The sequence below is a fragment of the Scomber scombrus genome, chromosome 11 (assembly GCF_963691925.1).
Source record: "Scomber scombrus chromosome 11, fScoSco1.1, whole genome shotgun sequence".
In the NCBI taxonomy this organism is placed as follows: domain Eukaryota; kingdom Metazoa; phylum Chordata; class Actinopteri; order Scombriformes; family Scombridae; genus Scomber; species Scomber scombrus.
This window is the reverse complement of record NC_084980.1, coordinates 23,404,675-23,427,063: the sequence shown is the minus strand read 5'-3', so window position 1 is coordinate 23,427,063 and position 22,389 is coordinate 23,404,675. Positions and strand designations below refer to the sequence as shown.

At 39.8% G+C, this 22,389-nt stretch overlaps 1 protein-coding gene across 5 annotated transcripts in view; it reads left to right on the top strand.

Moving 5' to 3' along the window:
- Nucleotides 1-22,389, top strand: part of LOC133990255 (partitioning defective 3 homolog) — a 260,186-nt gene that overhangs the window by 223,396 nt on the left and 14,401 nt on the right. For all 5 annotated transcript variants that reach the window (XM_062428507.1, XM_062428506.1, XM_062428503.1 and 2 more), the window contains one exon: nt 20,691-20,814. In XM_062428507.1, coding sequence (XP_062284491.1) covers nt 20,691-20,814 — 124 coding nt within the window. The remainder of the gene's footprint in view (nt 1-20,690; nt 20,815-22,389) is intronic.

Below are 22,389 nucleotides of genomic sequence, written 5' to 3'. Positions count from 1 at the left end.
TGATGTTTTCCGTTCTTTCACAACAGTGTATCCTCTAAGTTGGTTTTCAAACTGGGGTCAGAAGCCAAGATAAATTTGAAGGGTCTCGAGATAATTAACAGGATTGAAAAGCAAGGCTTCTGCTTTTTGAGACTTTTTTTTTTTCCTTGTGAATTGATAGTTTAGCTTCCTCAGGCTATGTAGACATATGGAGGAGGAGTCCCAACTAAACATAGCTTTATTTTAAGTGATCACGAGCCAGAAAGGTTTGGGAACCATTGCTCTACTAATCATACTCAACCATTTGTTTCCTGGTGCCTTAAATGGAATAGGAAAGAGGAATTGTGTATCACCAGCCAGACCTGTGCTAGACCTATCGATCCCCACTGTCTCCCCCCTACACCCCCCCCCCCCCTTTTAGATAATAGATTGCCAGCACATATACTACTACCCATCCCCCCTTTCCCTTAGGCCGGTTAGTACAGATAATGACTAATCAATATTCACTGGAGTCCCCGTGAATGTCCTTTTAACACTTGATTTATGTCACGGCAACATGGCAGCACACTCACTCTCTTACTCACTCTGCTTACCAGCCAATCAATTTAACCAATCACAGTGAGGACCCCCTTCTCTCCATCATCTACAGTTAAAGAAGTTTTTTTTATATATATATATATATTATTCTTTATTTTATTTTTAATTGGACAGCATAGATCGGCGTGACCTCAGCGACACGCGGTGATTGGGTGAGATTATGAAACGGCACGGCAGTTTTTTTGGTCCCACGTCTCCGGCGTTATCGACAGCGTATGTGGAATGTGTTATGTAGATTTGTATCGATTGGCGATTTCTCCACCCGCCGTTCATCACTCAGTGTCGACGTGCAGCTGTCTGCGGACGTGTTGTAATGGCAGCAGATCGCTGCATCAAGAAAGGATTTTTCTCTGCTTTGTCAAGAATGTCACTTTGATAACTGGATGTTTAAGGTTTTGGCCATCCACACTCTTCATCTATAATACAACTTAATTAGTGGGGAGGTCCAGTGTCTTCCACAAGGACATGTCAGCAGGACACATACAGAACTGCATAGTCATTATTTATAATTATTGATTATTCACTCAATTGTTTTTTAATGAATCGAATAACTGATTAACCTGTAAAATGACAAAATATACTGAAAAATGTTTTCAAATTTTTTTTGACAAAAGAAGAAGCAAAAGTATCAAATGTACACTTAAATTAACAATTAAAGCATCAACATTTGATCATTCTTACTTCATCTACTCAACTGTTGTATATTTATGTGTCAGAGGAAGGAGTGGGAGAACTTGTGTGGGGTTACCGTTCTACTTCTCTATATAAGTACATACAGTTTGCATGTGTGAATGTGAAAGAATTTGGGGTAAACGATCTGTCCCACGAGGGGCGCTCCCGTGGCATAGAAGCCCACTCTGTAATGCGCTGAGGTTGGGGAGGGGGAGAGGGGGGTGCTGCCCTGACCCTGCCCTCCCTGTGGATCTGATTTCCGTTGCTGTATTCAGGAAACGGTGATGACAACCACACGCACAGAAACCATCTCTCTCCCTCTCTATTGCTTTTTTTTTTCAACGCCGTTTGAATCGGCGGTTGTTCCATTTGTGGAGATGAAGAGTTTCCAGGGTTATATTTCTGCACTTTATGATCATTCTTCAACCACAGGAGTATTTTATCAATGTCAGGGCAGTGTAGGTGTGATTTTTACAGTCTAGATTATAGGTTTGTATTGTTATAGTCCTAGAAAATGAAGTCTTGCATTCATTATTCAAGTAATTCTGGTCTACTCTTTCTTTTTTGAACCTGAGCCAGTATTTAATTATTACATAAATTCAGATTTCTCCATTAAAACTCAAAAAAGTGATTTTCAGAGTCCTTTGGATGAAGAAAAAACTAAAAATCAGAAAGTTTAAAGGCTGAAAATGAACTGGCATATTAACTCCTGCTGTGATTTCTTTTATATTTTTGAACCAGAACGTGTTACAAAGTTCTAGTTTTTTTGGGGTTTCTTTTTTTTAACCTTCTGAGATTCATTTCCTCTCGCTCAGCTGCATGTCCAATTATAGGTCTCTTACTTAAACTCCACGTTGTATCATTAAGTGACAAGTAATCCTCAACAAAGGAAGCTTATGCATTTTTAGAAGGTATTTTCGCATATTAACATTTAATGCTGTATGTATTACATCCAGATTTTGTGCACTAATCCCTTCCAAAAAACAGTAGATTTGGCTGTGAATGTTCCATCACTAAAACTAATCCGGAGACGTAAAGTCTATTATCCCTGTCATGTTCTCTGAGGTATTTTAAGGGGGCATTTGTGTCAGTCTTGCTTTAAAAAAAAACAACCAAAAAACATGTTGGAATTAACTAACTCTTGCATCCTGTCAAATTTTGTGGATTTTCACGCTCCGTGGACCTTGAAAACCCAGTGATCGCACACTCACTGAAGAAGGTATGACAAGTGGTATTTATATGTTAATAGCTAGTTTATTCTATGTGTACTACAGGCAGGCTTCTTCCTGCAAGAGCTAGATGTGGATCATATATTTTGCAAATAATCCCAAGTGGTTTGTTTTTTCACGCTTGGGTGTACCAGACGGGTGGAGTCTAAGCACTTCAAGGCAATGCAGATAATTCAGGGGGCATTGTTAGTCATGGGAAGTTGTACTAAATTGGCTTTTAGGTGTCTGATAATCATTGCTTTGTCCTGTGGCAAACTCCACCCGTTTTACCCCAAAATAGGATACAACAAACCCTTTATTTGCAAATGTTCTTTTGATGCTTTATCAGCTAAGCAGCGATTCATAGACTGCATGGAAACGACTGATTGGTTTTTCCTTTGCAAGTCAATGAAATGCTTTCTAATAGTAGTATGTATTGAAGTTAGGAAATAGTGAAAAGAAACTGTTTAAAGATGCTTTTGTGATTGAAAGCATTGTATTCAGTTTCCTTTTCAGTTGTCTTGTTTTTCCACTTTTTTTTCACAACATGTATAAGTTGCGCACCTTCACCTTCTAAAAGTAGAAATAAAGCTTCACTGAGCCTCCAGGTGCACTCAGGTGTGACTGTGAGTTAATATATGGAAGTGTTTCAGGGGGTTATTGCGGGAAGAGAATATTTGCTGAGTTAAGTATTTATTCAGTCTTTCCTGGATGAATAAACATAATTTTTTACTTCTAGCTATAAACAGTGTTTACTAGACAAACTTCCAAGTTTTACTTCGGCTTAAATGTGCTTAAAGGGGAAATTCTTCTTGCAGCCAGCCGAAAAACACAAAAAAACACACAAATATTTATATTAAACAAACAAAACCTGAGCCAAGAACCAATCACATAAAACCACCCAAGTGCAATGTGAATGTATGAAGGTTTATCCTATAACCAAGCTCATAAAAAACATACACATACAAAAACCAATTATGCAATGCAATATAAATACTGTACATATGAAACATACAGAACAGTATTACTCTGACATGATTGACTGACTTTGCACTAGTTTATTTTGATGCAGCTTGTGTTACAATGGCAAAGATGCTAGATCACTTAAAATAGATAGTTTCTTTCCTGTGTTGTGGACTTGTAAGTACAAGTGTCCCTTAGACCCAGAGGGACGGAGGCAGCTCCACAAATAAGATGGGGAGCGGGAAATTGAGAATACATTTACATTTCAAGTATAATTTGTGGAACTCGAGCAGAAATGGAAATGTAAGAGACTAATAAATGAAGGATGAAGTGTTCTAATATGCACAATCAATTCAACATCCCGAGCCCCCCCTACAACACAATGTAAAATATAACGCAACTGATTGAAGAGCTTTGTTCCATGATGAGATGGCCACCATTAGATACCATTAGACACCAGCTCTTAAGATATGATTAAGAGAACAACACAAGGAAGAAAGGGGGGATCATGATCTTGAGTCGGGGCGGATCCCTCGGGGTCTCCTGACTTGTGTCTCGCTCTGCTTGCTTGACGTACAGCACAGCCACAGTGAGGTCACCATACCATACACACACACACACACACACTGGTATATCACTTCAAACAGCATAGACATACAACAAATGGCAAAAAGGGCCTCTTAAAGTGGCACACTTAAGCCAGGCCCCCCCCCCATACCCATAATGCCTTATTTATGGCCCCCCGGCTCACTATAAAACCAGCCTGTGTCAGCAGCTGGCTGCTGTACCTCCAGGGATTAATTCACTTCGTGCCAGAACATAGCCTGCACCTTCGCCTCCCTCATTCTCTCTCATTCAATTACACAATCACCAGGGGTTCAGTCTTCCGCACAGCATGACATAGACTACACCCATACTGACCTGGCTAAAAAGAAAAAAACTTAAGCATTATCAGATTTAGTTATCAGATTTAGCCTTTTATTTGTGTGGATGCGGTCATAGTATGCATTTCAACCTCCCTTCATCCTCTCTTCTTCCTCCTCCCCCCACCCGTCCGTTCACTCAGACCACTTTGAAGGGTTTTTTTTTCTGAAGGCCCTCAGCAGACCCATCCTCTGCCTTTTGTGCTTTCAGTCTTATCTCTTCCCTCTTCCCTACTGTCAGTCTAAATCTATAAATATTCTTTCCTGTCCCTCACTCCAAAATCCATCCCTTGACTTGTCACTATCTCCCATTTACCCCTCCAGGTTAGCCCTCTCCTCCTACTTAAATGAAAAATGAGCAGAATTATATATTCAGAATCAAAAAAGACACCCCTATCTCTCTCCAGCTCTTTCCTCCTCAATATTTCTCATCTCAGAAAGGTGATGTCCACCATATGAATAATTCAACAGCCTTCTTTTTACCCTGTTCAAACTTCACACTGAAATCTTGAATGGTCCCGTCACAAATAGATGTGAAGTCACATGTGAATGTGCTCTAAAACGCATCCCAAATAGTGTATAGAGCATAATTTGAAAACTAATTTGGACAGGTGACAGATTAAACTAAATGAATGGTGAAATGTAACAAATGGTAATGCTTCCATATAGGAAATAAGGGGTCAGTGACTGTTTTAATGAGACTGCTCTGACTGTTCTTCATCACCATCACCAGCATGAAGGACCACCAGTGTATTGTCATATGCCAACAAAAAAAAGCTTGAGTCTCAGGAGGTTAAGCTTGTCTAGTATGTCAGAAATGCCTAAACATAGTATATTCTGAAGCTGTTAGTCTACTTACTATAAACCTACATTTTACATGTTTCAAACGGCTATTTATTTAGAATGAACAGATAATATAAAAAATAATTGCTTCCTCTCTGTCACGCCTCTTATCACATCCTCCTTTGAATTCCACCACAAACCTCATCTCCTTTGTTCCCCCGCCTCCCTCTACCTCCACTATCATCCTTCCTTCACACTTGTCCTGTGCTCTCGCCTCCTCCTCATCCTTCCTTCCTTTACTGTCTTCCTTCTTAGCTCCTTTATCTGCTGCCCTCAACCCCCTTCCTCATCCTTTCCTCATCACAGCTTTCAAAAAGAGATCCCATCTAGGGGATCTTGACAGGGTTCTCTAGACGGCAACCAGCTTCCCCCAGAGGGATTTGAACCGCAGAGAACTGTGTGACGGGTGCCTGCTAGAAACAGTGTTAACACCTTTGTTTCCATGGGTGCTGTTTGACGGGCTTTCATGTGGGTGTTTATGTGTCTCTCTGTTGCATCAGATAGAGCAAGGCATCTGTGAGGGTCTTCCAAAAGATGTTGATGAATTCTTCAACAGTTGGCTAACTTTAAGGATCTCAAATTAGTAAAAGGCTTTAAATGAATCAGAGGCTTTTTCCAGTGTGAAATGGCAGAGTCGCTTTGGTGCATTGCTTACTGTTAAATGAATGTCTGTGGTTAATGGAACAATAAGAAAACACATGCTCCTTTATGTCCGTCAAACCTGTTTACTGAACACAATGGGGCCTCATGGTCACTTTATTAGCTGCTCAGCTGAAAATGGCAGATTCGATGCTTGAAAAAAGCCTTCACAAAGCCTTCTGTCCAGCAAAGAAGATCAATCAGTTTAACAAAACAGCTCAAGCTTTGCCTTTTTTATTTCATGGACATTTTTATTGGTAGTAATGTATTGTTTATTTAAATGGATAATCAGCTCATTGTTAGATGTGTGATAAACAACCTGTAAGAAATAAGTTGTAAATTCCAAGACCTTACATCTTTATATTGCACACAACTCCAAAGCCCACAAATATTCAATTTACAATAATATATGGCTCAGTTACAAATAAGGGTTGGCAAAATGAGCAACTCAAAAATATCTTTAAAAATTGTCTTAAAAGCAGCTTCAGGTTTGTTGAAATGACATTTGAACAATTTTTTTATGTTTTTACCAAAAGTACGACTGAATCCTCCTGTAAATGTCAAATGGTGTAACCACAAAAGAATGATAAATATTAAATATGTTATCCACCTACAGTGTATTTAAGTGGACTTATACAAATAATTACTTCATTTAAAAACAAATTGAAATGGTTCCTGATTTACATGAGATTAATTAGTATTATTAGTATTAGTAATTAGTATTCCATTACCTTTATTTTAAAAAAAAAAGTTATAATGTAAGATCATGCCAAACTAGTTGATATGGTGTTTTATTGAGAATTTAGTGTTTTTAAGCAAATTGAATTATTTGGTACAAAGTTTTTATGGTTACACCACTTAGACCTTTTTGCCATAATCCTCTAATATATTCTCTGTAAATGGATTAAAAGCAGAAATGTTATGCTGGGTTCACAAAAAAGAATGTGTGCAAGTTATTCATACAATTATTTTTAAATTTTAACCCCTTTAAATTTGACTTAACCACATGGACACAAAAAAAACATAGATCCAAAAACATAATGCAGAACAATGCAGGGAAGGAAAAAAGAGCAGAGGCATGACATACTTATACACAAACCTATACACACACACACACACACACACACACACACACACACACACACACAAAGCATCAGTGCAGTCACCCTGTCAACCCTTCCAACAGACTGTCTGCATTTTCTGGTCGAGTCCAGACATACACACACACACACACACACACACACACACACACACACACACACGCACACTTCCTTACAATCTCAGTGCAGTCAGCCCTCCATCAAGGGACAGCTGTAGCCACTGTTACCTAGTTAGGAGATGTTTTGACAGGAGTCAGGGAGCTCTGTCTGCCCTGGCTGCCAGCAGACAGTAGTAGTAGGGGTGGGAAGGGGGGTAAGGGATCCTCCAGGGGATTTACTGTATCACCTGTCCACATTAGAATTCACTGTGGTATTTTATTGCTGCCTTTACTGGACAGTTGTAAAAGATTTGTCTTTCTCCGAGCTCATCTCCTTGGATGGCAAAGTGTAGATAACAAATTAGAAGCTCTTACACACACACACACACACACACACACACACACACACACACACACACACACACACCCTGTAACAGGAGTGAAATGATGTGTTAGCTGCTGCATTTTGAATTTTTCACCTTAGCCTGAGAAATTGTGCAGGGCTAAAGTATTGGTGGAAAGTGAGGAGTGGAAGATTAAAATTATAGCATTTACTGTGTCAAATTTAGGAGAAAGTTAGCACCTGGAATATAAAACCTTTCATGGGTGTAGATAATACTTTATTCCCATAGATACCCATAATGTTCTATGTTTGAATGAGATTCAGTAGCATTTTCTAAGGATTTTGCTGTAGGCTTATAGATATGTCTCTGTTACATACAACACATTTCTTTACAGTCCTGTCGTGAAACCTTATTTAAAGATAAAAAGGATAATGAAAATAAGGGGAGACTATAATTCAGATATCATGTGTGTTTTAGAAATTATCCAGATACCTTCAGCATGAAAACTGTTGCAATTTGTAATAAAAACATACCAGTGGGTGTAGGTATCATTGCTGCTTTCTACACCACCCACCTCTCTACCAATGCACATACACTCACATTAGATGAATCATGAGAAAACTGTAAGTTTACCCTCCTTTACCACACCTCCTGTTACTTACACTACACCTAAAATTCCCCTTGACTCACCAAAAACCCGCAAAATTTCCACCTGTGAACATTCCCAGTGGTCAGCACAATGGGGACTTCAGGACACAGCGGATTGAAAGACAGGAAGCGGGGGGGGGGGGGGGGGGGGGGGGGTTGGGATTGAGTCAATGAGGGGAAAAGCAAGAAAGAGGAAGTGTCTGTACCCTGCTGATGCTATGGGTATTTCATGGTGGGCCTCCTTTGAAATGTTTGTCTGGAGGAGAAGCAGGAAAGTCTTAAGTGCCCGGTGGAGGTGACGACTGCAGCTGGTTCTGTGGGATCTTTTTTTTTTTTTTTTAAATAAGGATAAGGAGGACGTTACCCAGGATTTCCTTTTAAGATGGTTAATAGATGCAACTGCTGTTTAACACCTGTTTCACCAGGAGTTTAATGTTTGTAGTGAGGGTGCTTAGCTGTGGTTGACCCAAACTGCAGTATTTAGAGTTAGAGAACAACTTTTATAGTCCCAAATGTAAAGAGTAAAAACAGCTTTGTTGCTAATGGGGAAAGAAAATGCCACCTAGACATACTGCCTCATTAGATATCCACTTAAACCGCTATGTTTACCTTCAAGATCAAAGATGCAAAGGTAGTCCGTAATGCCATTGTAGGTTTATTTGGTAGATTTTGTGTAAATTCGAATTAAAGTTGATCTCTCTGTGGTTAATGTGCATTTTGTTGTGGAATAAAATGCTTTAGGAAATGAATGTTTCAATAATCAGTCAACTTAAGGCCATTTGGGTCTCTCACACTTGATAGTAATGAAATGTATTGCAGTGTGATAAAAGCTCAGTAGCCAAACAGAAAGCTCTGCTTAGTCTTAGTCAAGTAAAAATGATTATACATAACAAGAAAAAGGCATCCAAGGTATTTGAGTGTTCTCATCTTATTTTTTCAGTTGAGCCTCAGGTGCTTACAAAACATAAATCTGATTTTGTATTTTTATTTAAAACCACATTTGTTTTTGGCGGGCTGGAAAACATGTCCTGTCTTCCAAAAGCTATTGTATATTGAATATTTCATGAAGCGACTGTGTTAGAGTCCCAGTTTTTAATGAATGCTAGCTGAACCAGTGCTGCACTTTGCCTCCGTTCCCAAGGGGATTTTTTGGAAAAACAAATGTTTTGCTCTGTTTTCAGATGTCATAAAGTACATGGGGGTGATTTGGTAACAAATGTGCTTTGGAGCTACTACTAAACATGAGTCACAATGAACAAGTTTGATATTTTTTTTTATGGCTTTGTCTGAAATAAAGCAAATGTGTAATGTACAGTCTTGAAACATAATGAATGTTTACATTTGGCAAAACTAGGTGACTACACTTAAAACTATAGAAATTCTACTTATCTTCTAGAGGATAATAACATATTGTATAGAACAAAGGTTCAGGAGCTCACATTTGCAGAAAGGAGTGATATGGATGGTTTAAGTGCACATGAGAATGGACTTGTATTATGAACATGGCTTTGCCAAATTCCAGCCTCTGTCTTAGCGGTCTCCCTGGCATCTAGGATATGCATTACTATGGCAATCATACATCAGATACTCACTCTTTCTCCCTCAAAATTGCCTGCTGTCACAAGATGCCTCTACTCTCATTTTCCTCCAACGCAGCCCCGAAACAGGGGGGAAAAGGGCCTCCTGCCTACTGATGATAATGGATCCTAATTTGACTTAGATTATGATTTATCAGATGCTGCTGATGCTTCCGTCGGCCAGTATTATACAGCTCTCTGAAAATGGGAACCATTACAAGTGAGACGTCCATCCGTCACCCCAACTCCCCACGACAGAGAAAAAGAGAGAGCGCCATATGAGCTGGACCGTGATGCCTGCCCCAGAAATTAGACTGCTCCAATTCGATTTCCTTTTTCTCTCTCAATGTCATTCCGGCTCCCCTCCCTCTCATTTCTCCCCTTCTCTCTTTACTCCACAGACCAGGCCGCGCCAAAATTATCAGCCAGCATTGTAGATACGCATCAGTCAAAGCTTTACCTTTCCTCCACCAAAACTGGCATTGGAATTCTAATTTAGCACTGCTCTACTTATTTCCTTCGGTCACAATCGCCTCAGCCCGCAGCCAGATGACTGCTATCTCACTATTCCTTTCTCTGCCTCGTCCCTCATTTCCTTTTTCTGCCTTTAAAGGGTGATCCATTCTGCTGTCATACATGAGATGAATCCTTTCTCCCGATATCTGTGAATAATGTCGCACTCAGACTGTCTGCTGCTTCCTTATGTACGGATTGTTGTAGGACGGCTAGCTATACTGTAATGTAAGCTGTGTAATTCAGTCTTTGATACATACAAAGATAAATCTGTTTGTATGTTTTTTTTCCCCAAGTCTTCCTGGCTTCATTGATTTCATGCATCCAGTATCTTCAAATTCATTATTAGCCATTATAATTCTCTATATTCCCTCTATATTCTCCCAATGTTGAATACCCAATTTCCTCTGCATTGCCCTTGTCACTGCTAAGTCTAATGTGTTCCTGGGAAGTACAGGTCTCCATAGCTCATCTTGGTTCCATGTTAGGCTATTCAGGTCCTGCTCTGTTGCTATTTTGATCTGTTAATGTTGACCTAATTTTGGAAAGGGTCCACTTTTTCTCAGGGCTCTTGCTAATCAGATCTTACTGTCCTTGGGTCCTTCTCACGTCAAGTCTCATTGTTTTAAAAGTTTATTCTTTCAATTGAAGGTCACCTGGAGGGAGGGGATGGGGGGGGGGGCTGAACGCTTCACATTATACCCCCAAGTTCCACCCACCACCGTTGAGGTACATGTAGTGGAGAACGGGTGGTTTACTGGGCCTCTTGTGCACCCTTGATCCCAATTATGTGGAGTTTCAGCCTTACTTGTACAATTGGGGTATTTTAGGGATCATTGTGAAGCACTAGGACCCTCAGGGTGCCCTGCATCCTGGCCTAAACCACTCTTAATCCAGAAATATTTAATAACACCATTTTTATCTGAATTGTTAAAAGTCAGAACCTCTGAGTAAAATTTCAAAAATGAAAAAGACAAGATCCAAAGAAGTGTAGTTCTAGACTTAGACTGAAGTTTATTCATGAGTAAGAAAAAGTCTGGCCTTGTTATCAGTGTTTAGTTTAGCTGAGACCTCATAAAAATGTTTTTAAAAAAAGGAAGAAAAAAAGTTCGGCTCTTTAATGCCTCCCTAATCCACTGCTGATAAGACGGCGTACTCACCCTGCTGGTTTTGAAAATCCTCTCCTTTCTCCTCTCTAACTTTCATCTCACACTTTGCGTCCTCAAACACTGCCAGTAATTTGCTCAACCTGTAGGAAAACACAGCTCTTATGGGTGCAGGCGGGTTGAAACTAGTTTTCACTTCTCTGCAGAGTTGTTAAAGCACCACTACAAGTTAATGGCCTAGAAGAGCCTACTTTATAGCCATGTTGACACAGAAAGAAATAATTAGTAAGGTGCGATGCTGGCTGTGGTGAAGCCATTAACTCAGAAGACCCTTTATCCAAACCTTGTTGCCTGGATACAGTTTCCCCAGGTGACAGAATGTGCTGAATCATTATGATTGGCTGTGAATCACAAAGACTGGTCACCTGTGAGCATTAGTTATGATCGGTGGGATCATAACGGCATGTGAAGCTGAGATATATTACAGTAAGCGTCTTATCTGACAGCACAGATCAGTCCATTGACTGATTGAATGGTGCGGTGTGATGGATGTCGTCTTCTGTTAACCCTCAAGTCAGTGTCAGCATGTGTGTAAGGTAGAGACCAATAGATCAAGGTGCGATATAGACGGAGCAAAAGTGTGTTTATATGTGTGTCTGTATTTATATCTGTGTGTGAGATGGATAAAGAAAGCGAGAGATACTGAGAGAAGACATGAGGTGAAAGCTGAAAGAGCAACCAAGGGAAAATGTTATCTTTTAAACAGGAACAGAAAAAGTGTTAAAATGAAACGAAGCACAAGTGTATGAACATTTTTCCAATTTTATATATACTTGAGTTTAGCTGTAGCCTATGCCTTTGTGATGATTTCCTACACAGAGGAGATCACCATCTGTCGATGATGGATAAGATTAGACGCTGTTCTCTCATCGTTACTTCAAAGCACTACATGTGTGATGGCATGTTAGATTAGGAACCAATGTTAATATGGATAATAAGATCTGATATCAGTTTCCCATCTCAGTTTTTAAATGATAGCATAGTTTGTGCATTTGATAAAACTCTAAAGAGAAAGAAGAAATCAAAGCTGCAACTACATCAATTGGCTGATGTGCAAAAATAAATAATAATCAGCAACCATTTTGATAATTTAATAATCGTTTATCGTGTTTTATGCAAAACACCAAATGTTTGCTGGCTGCAGCTTCTTAAAGGTAAAAAAAAAAAAGTTAAAGCTTTTCTGTGATAAACTTAATTTCTTTCTTGGATTTGATTTGAGGTTGGCACCAATAATAGACTTTTTTCACAATTTTCTAACATTATATATAGACAAAGCAGTTAAATAATTAGCAGAATAATCAATAACAGAAATAGTTGCAACCTTACAAGGAATTGAATCTTACTGGGTGAAGCTAGGAAACAGTACTCTCTCCTACTTTTAGTGACTTTCTCGCTAATTCCTCAGTTGTTTACACACTATTCGGATCTGCTAGTTACTTTAGCTTAGCAGTTAGCAATGGCTTCCCTCTTGCTCTCCTGCTCTGTCTCGCTCAGTGTGTCTTGTGTTTAGCTATTCCATTTCTTTCCTTTAGTGATAATTATATGTAATAAATGTAGTTCATTTGTTGTGTTGCAGGAGACTGGCCTTGCACCATTGTAGTGCAGTCATTAGCTGCAGTAGTTAGCTAGCCCCAAGCCCCTAGCCGGTGTGACCTGAACCAGTGTAGCTCTGCTAGTTACTTAGCAGTTAGCGTTGGCTTCTCTCTCCCTCTCAGTTTATTACATCAAATATTTGTTATATTTCTATCAAGGAAAATATCGAGATGATTATTATCTTTCTATCAAAAAGCCTTAGCTTGAACAAATGACCATTTTCTAAGGAAGAGAAGAGTAACAATGGAGTAGATTATGCAGATGTAGTCGGCTCTGCCAAACATTGTTTTTCTCTATAATGGATTTGTGGAGTGTGTGTATATAAAAAAGAGCCGTTACAGACTGTTGTTTTGCAGTTCATTTGATCCTATAGTGTTTTCCACTGAAAGCATTCGTGAGATTAGATCCAACACAATCTTTCCTCATTTTAATCCTGACACAAGGGTCAATCTCTGCATACATTATAAACAACCTATTGAGAACATCTGTGTGTAAATGAGATTGGAGCGCCTGCTAAACCACATGTGAAATGCCACTGCAGATATTACAGTGACATATTCAAATGTGGCTCCAGCACACAATCCAACTGGGGATTTGAGTAATGAAACTTAAATGGCCCACATAGGACAGCATGCTCTCCACCTTCGTTAAATGTAGGGCAAGATTACGGATATCAGAAACATCGTCCAATTTATTTTCTTGTAACCGAGCAAGGCCAGCATCGATACACTGATGTATGCATGAAATTGGCCCATTAATTAAAAAGAGGCATATTGCTGTATGCCATACCATTATTGCCTCCAGTGGCGCCATAGCTTGAAATCGAAGCCACTTACCCATCTTGGCTTAAATGCATATGTGTGTGTGTGTGTGTGTGTGTGCGTGCATTAATATCAGTCAAATATTATATTACCATCTCCGACATTTCTGACCAGCAGCGCCCCTGGAAAAATAGAGATGCCCCATAAAACTGAAAACCAATTAAATTCAATCCGTTCCGTTGATGGATTCCAATGTTTACTGTCTGCTTTGCACAAGTGTTGACACCCCGTGGGATTGCTACGGCTCAGAATGAATACTACTGTAAGTTGCAGGACGGCATCTGTGTGAGAGTTCATATATTGCATAAAATTGATCAGTTATATGAAAATGGCTTACTGTTTTGATTGAGGAAAACAAATGAATCGCTTATTTTCTAAAATGCTGCATATCTCTTTTGGGATGAGATGGGTTCATTAGCCATTGTTTCCAAAAAATACAGATGTTTTTTTTTTTATTTAAACTCTTAAATGATAAAGAAGACAGTCAAATTATTAAGTTAATGTATTCATTTTCAGTAAACATTTCCTTAATTATAAAAGAAGCCACAATGTAAACTCTTGTATCCTTTGTGGAACCAGCAGAAACTTCCAATGAGTCATCACGCATTACCCCGGATCATGACTAATATGATTTTATAATGTGTATTTCCACCTACATTCATCTGCAGCTGTTCAGTGTTCAGGCAACATTTTTGCCAACTTAAGTGCCATATTTCTTTCCGGACTCTCACACACATACACACACACACAAATACATACTCAGCCACTAAGCTTGGCACAGCATGCCGGCGCCTCGCCAGTGCTGTGCCCTCTGAGAAGAGAACGGTTTGATCCAAGTCGGGCCGTGAACATGCAGATGGTGTCTGATTCGGCCTGGGTTATAGAACGTGTTAGCTACATTCATTAGCCTCTTAACTTCCCTGTCAACACAAGCTCTTGCATAGAATAGGAATGCCTGCTCGAGTGTTTACATGCATCTTCCTTTGCATACTAACCGAATTGTTTGTGCAGTTTATCAACATGCAGTCCAGTTTTACTCTTACTTAGGTTCATTGACATAATGAGACAAATGCCACGGATTTGATAGGATGTTTCTAAGTGGGGTTATATGTATCGATTGGTGTCTAATTAGCATGTTTCTGCAGATCAATTTGGCTCTATCAGTGTCTCAGGGATAAACCCATGTAATCCAGAGTAAAAGCAAGAGCAGGTTAATAAGCGCCTAAATGGCCTCAGACACAACACACACAAAGGCCCCGTGCCCCATCTAATCTCTCCACAGCATCAACATCCACCACTAAGACTGTGAGTAGTCAAGCATCAGAGCTAATCCTTTTTTTAACCTTTTACGTACTTAACAAAGGTCAACAGGTCATGCATGTTCTTTTCCAGCATAGTACCCATATACATATTAAACATCCTCTTGGAAATTATGCTACTAGATACTAAATTTAAACCAGCAGCATCTCGTCTGTTTCTTTCTTTTCTTATTTTGTCATGCACAAAATATAAAAGTTCTTTGCCCACATGTGATTATACCAATTATACAGTTAACACAACTTATTACATACAACATTACTCTGCGAACAATAAAGTTTGTATCCTCTCTGAAGCTCCAAAATTAAAATCAGCTGGAAGTCTTTTACAATTATCCAACCAGAAGTAGTCTGCAGAGATTAGACATTTTCATTAAAAAGTATTGCCATTAAATCATCATATAAAGTACATTAAAACATAAAACAGAAATCATCTTCAGTCTTGCAAAAATCACTTAATCCTTTTATTGTATCATCATGGAGACCATTAAACACATCCGTTTCTAAGGAAATGGTAGCGTGCCTTAATGTAACTTACAGACATTCAACTTTTGGTTAAATTCTGCTTCACATAACCTTCTGCATTGTAGATTTGTTGAAACCATGCATCAAAAACAAGATAAAAGTCAGCACACTGCAGCTTCCAATGCAGGTATTTATTTGGATATCACCAGCGTGACTTTTCGAGCACATGCTCCTCTTCACACAACAGTTGTCTGAAGAGGAGCATTGTGCCTACATTGGGAACTGCAGCGTGCTGACTTTTCTCTTGTTTTTCATTGGTTGTTTGGTCCAGCACCTTCTTTGTTTTCTGGATTTGCGCGTCCACCACAAACTTTTTTAAACCATACACCATCAACAGAAATATTATATTATAACCTGTTTCGAGAAATGAAAAGTAGATTAATTAATTATTATTATTAGAGCTTCAATGCAAACTATCCCAATTAAATAAAGTACTAGTATTAATTACTAATAACAACTAATTTGCTCGTGGAAGCAGGACAATCTCTGTCACGGTAGATGCTGCTCACAGATGGAGCGTTAGCTGCTAGCACCTCTTAGCAACGGCATCAGTCTCCCTCATATCTGTCTGTGAGCCTTCGATCAATAGACCTGGATTATCATCTTTAGCATCTCGGTTCCTTTTTCACAGCAGAGAAAGGCTCCACCAGCTGCTCTCTCTTTGTCAGAGGATGTAGGGCCTAGTTCCCCCATCTAAGATTGCAGAAACTAACTGCCACAGCTGCTGCGTTCAGGGGCTACACGTATTCACGACGTGCACTGTTTTTCTTACCATGGGTATCGGTACACCAGTGGATGTTTATTTAACAGACTGGTGAGCTAGTCAGTACAGTCAGTCACATTGGAGATGAGAATCCCATGACTACCCAGATGGGGGCTTTTAATTAAAAAAGTTTATTATAACTGAAGGATTATTGTCAAATGAAATAGATAGGATATCACTGAATACAATCCTGGTATTATTAACTTAGAGTGAGATGTTTTTTTATATGAAACAGCAACTATTAATTTGATTTGGACTAAAGATGCCCTTTAACTTAAAGAGATGAAACTTGCTGATAAGATTTAAAGAAACATGTCTTGGCTGGTTCTGTCAATGGTCCTCCTCACAGTGCTGAATTTTGCCTTTGGAGACGAGCTCATCCAAGACTTTGAAGTGTGAACTAACAATGCCGCTCTTGTATCCTCAAGGTCACCCCACTTGTAACTACTCGCCACGAGGGCTCTCGTCACAGAACACAGACACAAGATCCACTTGAATCTTTCCACCATGTAGGCCTCAGCACTCGGCCGTGCTGTACGTGCTCTGATGGTCTTTGTGAGCCAGCTGGTGGCTAGTTGGGTCATCTCCAGCTGTTTTTCAACCGCAGTGGAGAGTGTGGACACCCTGAGTTTCACATTCATCAAATCTGGCTATCAAGTGCACATTGAGACACAAAAAGTCACCAGCTCCTCTAAGTGAGTGGACAGTTGTAAAATTTATGTCTAAGTACAGTTGGTGGTAGGTCCTAAGGATGCTCCTTTAGGCATGGGAAGAGCAGCCTCTTTAAATGGGGCCATTCATTTATAATCCACAGGATTAGGACTCCGTCCATCAGCTGCCTCTGTCACTTACTGTAATGTACATTGGCCCATAGAGGCCTTCCTCTATGTGTTGGCAAGCTTTGATTGGGATCCGTGGAAGCAGCGTCAATGTCATGGGGGATTTTTGAAGTGACAGCACAGATTTGATAAATCTTATTAGTGTGGTATTAGATCCAATTTGAACCACTTCTTCTTCTTCTCTACCAAACAGAGCAAGGACTTTGAATGTCTGCCTTTAATTGCTACGGTCTTGCTCTCATAGCTTTTTCTTATCTTTTCTTTTTTCTTTTTCTTTTTTTTTTAAATCCCCATGTTTCACCATGCGGCTTTAGAACATATTGTGGCTTTGTAAAACATAAGTCTGGAAGTGTCTCAAACCTTCCCAAAGCACCTTCCTTTCCAGGTTTAAAGGCTGATATCCACTTATTGGAGTTCTGGGTCTCGAAGTTGTAGTTTTGACCGTCAGTCCCATCAGTATTAGCGACATGATTCTCACCTAGTTAAAATCTCAGATTAAGGAAATGTCCAACTGGGCAAGAAGAACAAGCAGCCAGACTTCCTGGTTCTAATTTAAGCCAAAGGTAAAGCAAATTGTGATGAATGTGAATTTTCCTTTTATTGCTTCGATCTTATTCTCCAAGCTTCTTGTTTTCCTTATTTTACCATATTAGATCATAGTGTAGCAGTGCAGTTCATAAGTCAAAACCTGGCCACAATGCAGACATCACATCTTCTCAAAGCTCCTTCCTTCCCAGACTTAAAGCCCAGACAGCGACAACTTTTCAGGAGGCACGCCCGACCATAAAAGGCAGGGTGCATCTCTGCGTAAACAGCTTTGCCGGCAGCCCAGTCAGCAAGCCACAGTCCTGTTATTGAGTGCCAGAGAGACTCAACAAAGCCACACAGTGACCTTTCAGCCTCGTACACCAGTGCCAGATATTGAGTGAGCCTGTCCAGAGGATGAAGCTCATCTCAGACTAAATCTCACCCCGCTGTTCTTCCCCATCTCTCCAGGGTTTTTGTTGTTTTTTTTTGCAGCTCACTTGTATTGCAGTGTTGATCTTTCTTTGATTAATTTACTGTGTTTTGTCAGACTAGAGAATTGGAGATCTTTGATCCCTTTATTTGAGTTTCTCTTCTCTTCAGTCTCCAGAGCAGGATTCTGGTATATAGTCGTGGGTCTGTAGGTTGCCTTGATGATGATATACTTTTGATTAAAGAGTTGAGCGACTATCTCAGGAGAGAAAACCTCTTTCGTCTGACAAACATTGAACTTAAACTCAAACTGGATCATTGTGCTTTCTCACTCTGTGGACTTCAATCCATGACAAATTAAGCTAATATTTCTCTGAGCTACTTTTTGAATCTGGTACTGCTTATGTGCTACCCTCTAACAAATATGGGCTTTTCTGTTAAAGCTGGCATTGGGGCCCTTGACCCACAGCAGGTATCTATCAGGTCAGCTGTGTTCTAAAGAGACCAAGCGGCTGTGTTACATATCATGGAGATTAGCAGGATCACATATGACAGGTTCCTGGTCTTTAACAAGGCTGACTGGCTCTGGCTCTGGCTCTTCCATTGTGTGTGTCTGGAGTTAATAGCTGGATAAGTTGGTGGTTCTGCTGTGTTTGAGGTTATAATGTAGACCCACTATCTGGTTGTATTGTGATAGATAAAAATGAATTTAGGCAGTTATTGCAGTAATATTATGCCTCAATGGAGTCATACAGGGATATACAGATAAAACTGATATTATATTTTTTGTTTTTTTTAACTGTGCAGCTACTATGATAACCTATCATATAAGGATGGGATTAATTTATCCTTTTCCAAATATCGGGGGGGGGGGGGGGGGGGGGGGGGGGGGGGTTTGATTGCACATCCTCTTTTTATGTTTTCTTTTTTCATTGTTTGCATTTTAATCTTATCCCTCAACAAATACAACTGAGAATCTTTATGCTGACCTTAAAGTTTTCTCTTGTAAGCAGAAAAAGATTTGCAAAAACTGAACTCAAGGGAGCTTTGGGACTGGAAAGAGTTGCAGGTTTGACCTTTTGAGTTTTTGAGATAAGACAGTCCACAGGAATTTCCTGGCTGAGCTAGAAAGTTGAAAAGTCACGCTCAGAGTCAACGTTGCCCCCGCTGTTTTTTTTCAATCACAGACCCTGACACGTCTCTGCACACACACTGTTTGAGGGGGAAATGTGTTAATTACTTTCCTCTGTAGGAGATCATACAAATTTAACACTAACCTGTTTTCTCATTTACATGTTTTTGTCCTGTATTTCTGTCAGTTTATGAACTCAGGAACCTGAAGAAACATCTCAAAATTGCATTAGAGAAAAACCCAATTATCTGTTCCTTACAAATAGAATTAGTAAGCCAATACTGATGGACGTCAACAATGCAAACCACTAATTTATGAAGTGTGGTCAAGACTTTCGTTCTGAAATCCAGGTCAGGTTCTTGAGTTCAGTTAAGTTTGAGACAAGATTAGGTTGACTGTGACAGTGAACTGCAGTGAGTGATAACAAATATACAGCTAAAGTCAGAAGTTTGGACAAAACTTACCATTCACTTGAATGTGAAAGCTGTACAGTTGCAAACACAACAGTCAGTAGTCATTTGCAGGGGCGCTGATTTACATACTTTAACACCGAAGTTTGACATTTTTTATTGTTGGAATACCTGAAATTGTCTATAAGAATTGTAAAAGTACAGAAAATCTCCCTTTGTATCAATAAATTAACTTTTAAAATATGTTACGACAAACAATAAAACATTGTGAAAAAGATGTAATAGATAGTAAAGACATAATGTAGGAAAAATATTCTGAACCCTCCTCAGTTTACCAGTGATGCAAGTGTCTGTTCATTGAGGATTTATGTTTGTGGCATTAGAGCAAAGACATACTGAAAGCCTACAAACCCTCACTGTAAATGCTTGACAATTGGTTCAATTTATGGTCTAAACACTACAACATTTCATATTTATAGTTTTAGATTCTCTAATATAGTTACAGTCATGGAGTAGGTTGTTGGGAGTGACCGTCTATAGCACATTTGTTCAGTGTACCATGAGAAAGTTACACTGAAGGCAGCATTGTTTGATGTAAGCACTGCAGGGCTGCAACAGACAATAGCAGTGCAGAAGTTGAATGATATGAGGCCGGTGGTGGTGGTGGTGGTAGGGGGGGGGGGGGGGGGGGGGGGGGGGGGGAGTGTTGTGGTACCGCTCACCATTCACCACTAGTCTTTGTTCATTGTTATGAATAATACATCTGAGGCACATTAGTTTGATTCATATTGCTGTTGGCTCTGCTGTAAGCCCACTCTTGGCTCTGCCCTCACTTATCACATTCTACACTTTATCTGGGTTGAATGTGTCTGGATTGCTTTTGCAGTGTCAACAGAGCATTCGATCAGTTTGTGGACAAAGCGCCTCGGACTTTAAAGAACTTCATCCTGCAGGCCATTTCCACCTGCGCTAAGATGAAAGCAGGTCACTCGTTCACAATGGAGCTCTCACACTCATCCATCTTTTCCCCCCCTATCCTCTCTTCTCTCTCTCTCTCTCCTCAGTAACCGGCTAGCCCCTAGCAACCACGACCGGATACAGAGGCTGAGGCAGGAATTCCAGCAAGCCACGAACATCCCGGATGACCCAGACGACCGCAGGAGGACCTACAGCTTCGAGCAGCCCTGGGTGAGTGTCTGAAATGACCGGAGCCTGTTAAGCAAACCCGCTGCCGGCCGGAGAAGATGGCCAGACTGTAAGACGGTTAATGTCGAGAAACGACCACTACCAGACCCGACTCTGGATGTGTAACTTCAAATGTAGCCAGAGAGGAAAATGCTAACAGTGTTAGCACCCTACAGTACCTACATAACTGGAGTATGGTGCTAACCATCACTAACCCCACTACTACCAGCCATGAACAAGACTGATGACACCCTGTCCCCTTCACCTTAGGACTACCATTAACCTCCATTGGCCTTCCTGGCTAACTGTGCTACTGCTAACACCCGTCACCTGTTCAACTGTATGCATGCAGGAGTTTGCACACCTCCTGACACAACCCATCACTAACCCCACCTGCCTGTCACAACCTACTCTACTCATTCATCGTCCCTGTTTGTGTCTGTCAGTCATCCACGTGGACCCGCCCACCACCTCATGGACTTGGGGGGTTTGTCTTCACATTGTTTCTGTCTATGTGGAACAAATTTTTAAACCCTTTGTTTTAACTGTGCCTTTTTTTTTTTTTTTTTTTTACAGTTCAAAGGTAGAGTTATGTGCATTTTAACAGAATTTGTATTTGATCTGAAGCTTGGTTGGCAAAGAAGGGAGATAATTGCATTCTGAAGCAACATGAGGTAATAATAAGCGAACAAAATCTGAATGCCTTCAAAGTTTTTTGGGGTGATGAAATCGCTTGTCATATTTTTAGTATTTATTATAGTCCTTCCTGCTTCCTCGCTTTGCACCTCAAGTGTACTTGTTTTTACATTTTTTTGAGCAACAAATTATGGCTACGAACAGTTCTCTGTAGCAATATTTTTAAAACATGATAAGATTTTACTTCTTTTTTTTTCTAATTGGTAGCATCTCTGTGCAATGTTCATGATTCCCATGTTCTCTTCTAAAAAGGAGTCCTTTTTTTACCACATTTATTTGTCTAGTTTGGTACAAAACATATTTTTGTTATTTGCACACACATTTTGTCACAATATATAAGACATTTTATGGCACATTTCATATTATTAAGTAGTACAAATGTGTGTTTTTCCCAAACTAGACACATAAGCGTGTTGTAAATAACATCTTTTACACCGAATAATATGAATTATCCTTGTTGGTTGTTTGTCTACACAGGGTTATTTTACACACACAGTTGTGTTTTTTGTATATTTCTGTATGAACTGTTTTTAATGATCATGTCTACACTACAATTTCCCACTGTAGCTTTATCCAGTCTTTGGTGTGCAATGGGAGAATTTGTTCCAATGATTTATAATTGCAAATGATAAAGTGAGAGCTCACGAAAACCAAATCCCTCTGTGCTCTGCCTTTTCCTTTCTAGCTGATAAACTCAATAAAAAAAATGTATAGTTTTATTTTGCAATTGGCTGCGTTAACCAGAGTCGACTGTTTTTAATGGGATGGACAGACAGGCGCGCATTCCAGCAGGCATTGTACAGCAAAGCAGGACAGTGTGGGAAAGAAGAGCTCAGGTCACCTCTTGCTTTGTCTCCGAACAACAGAGCGTGCTCTCAATTA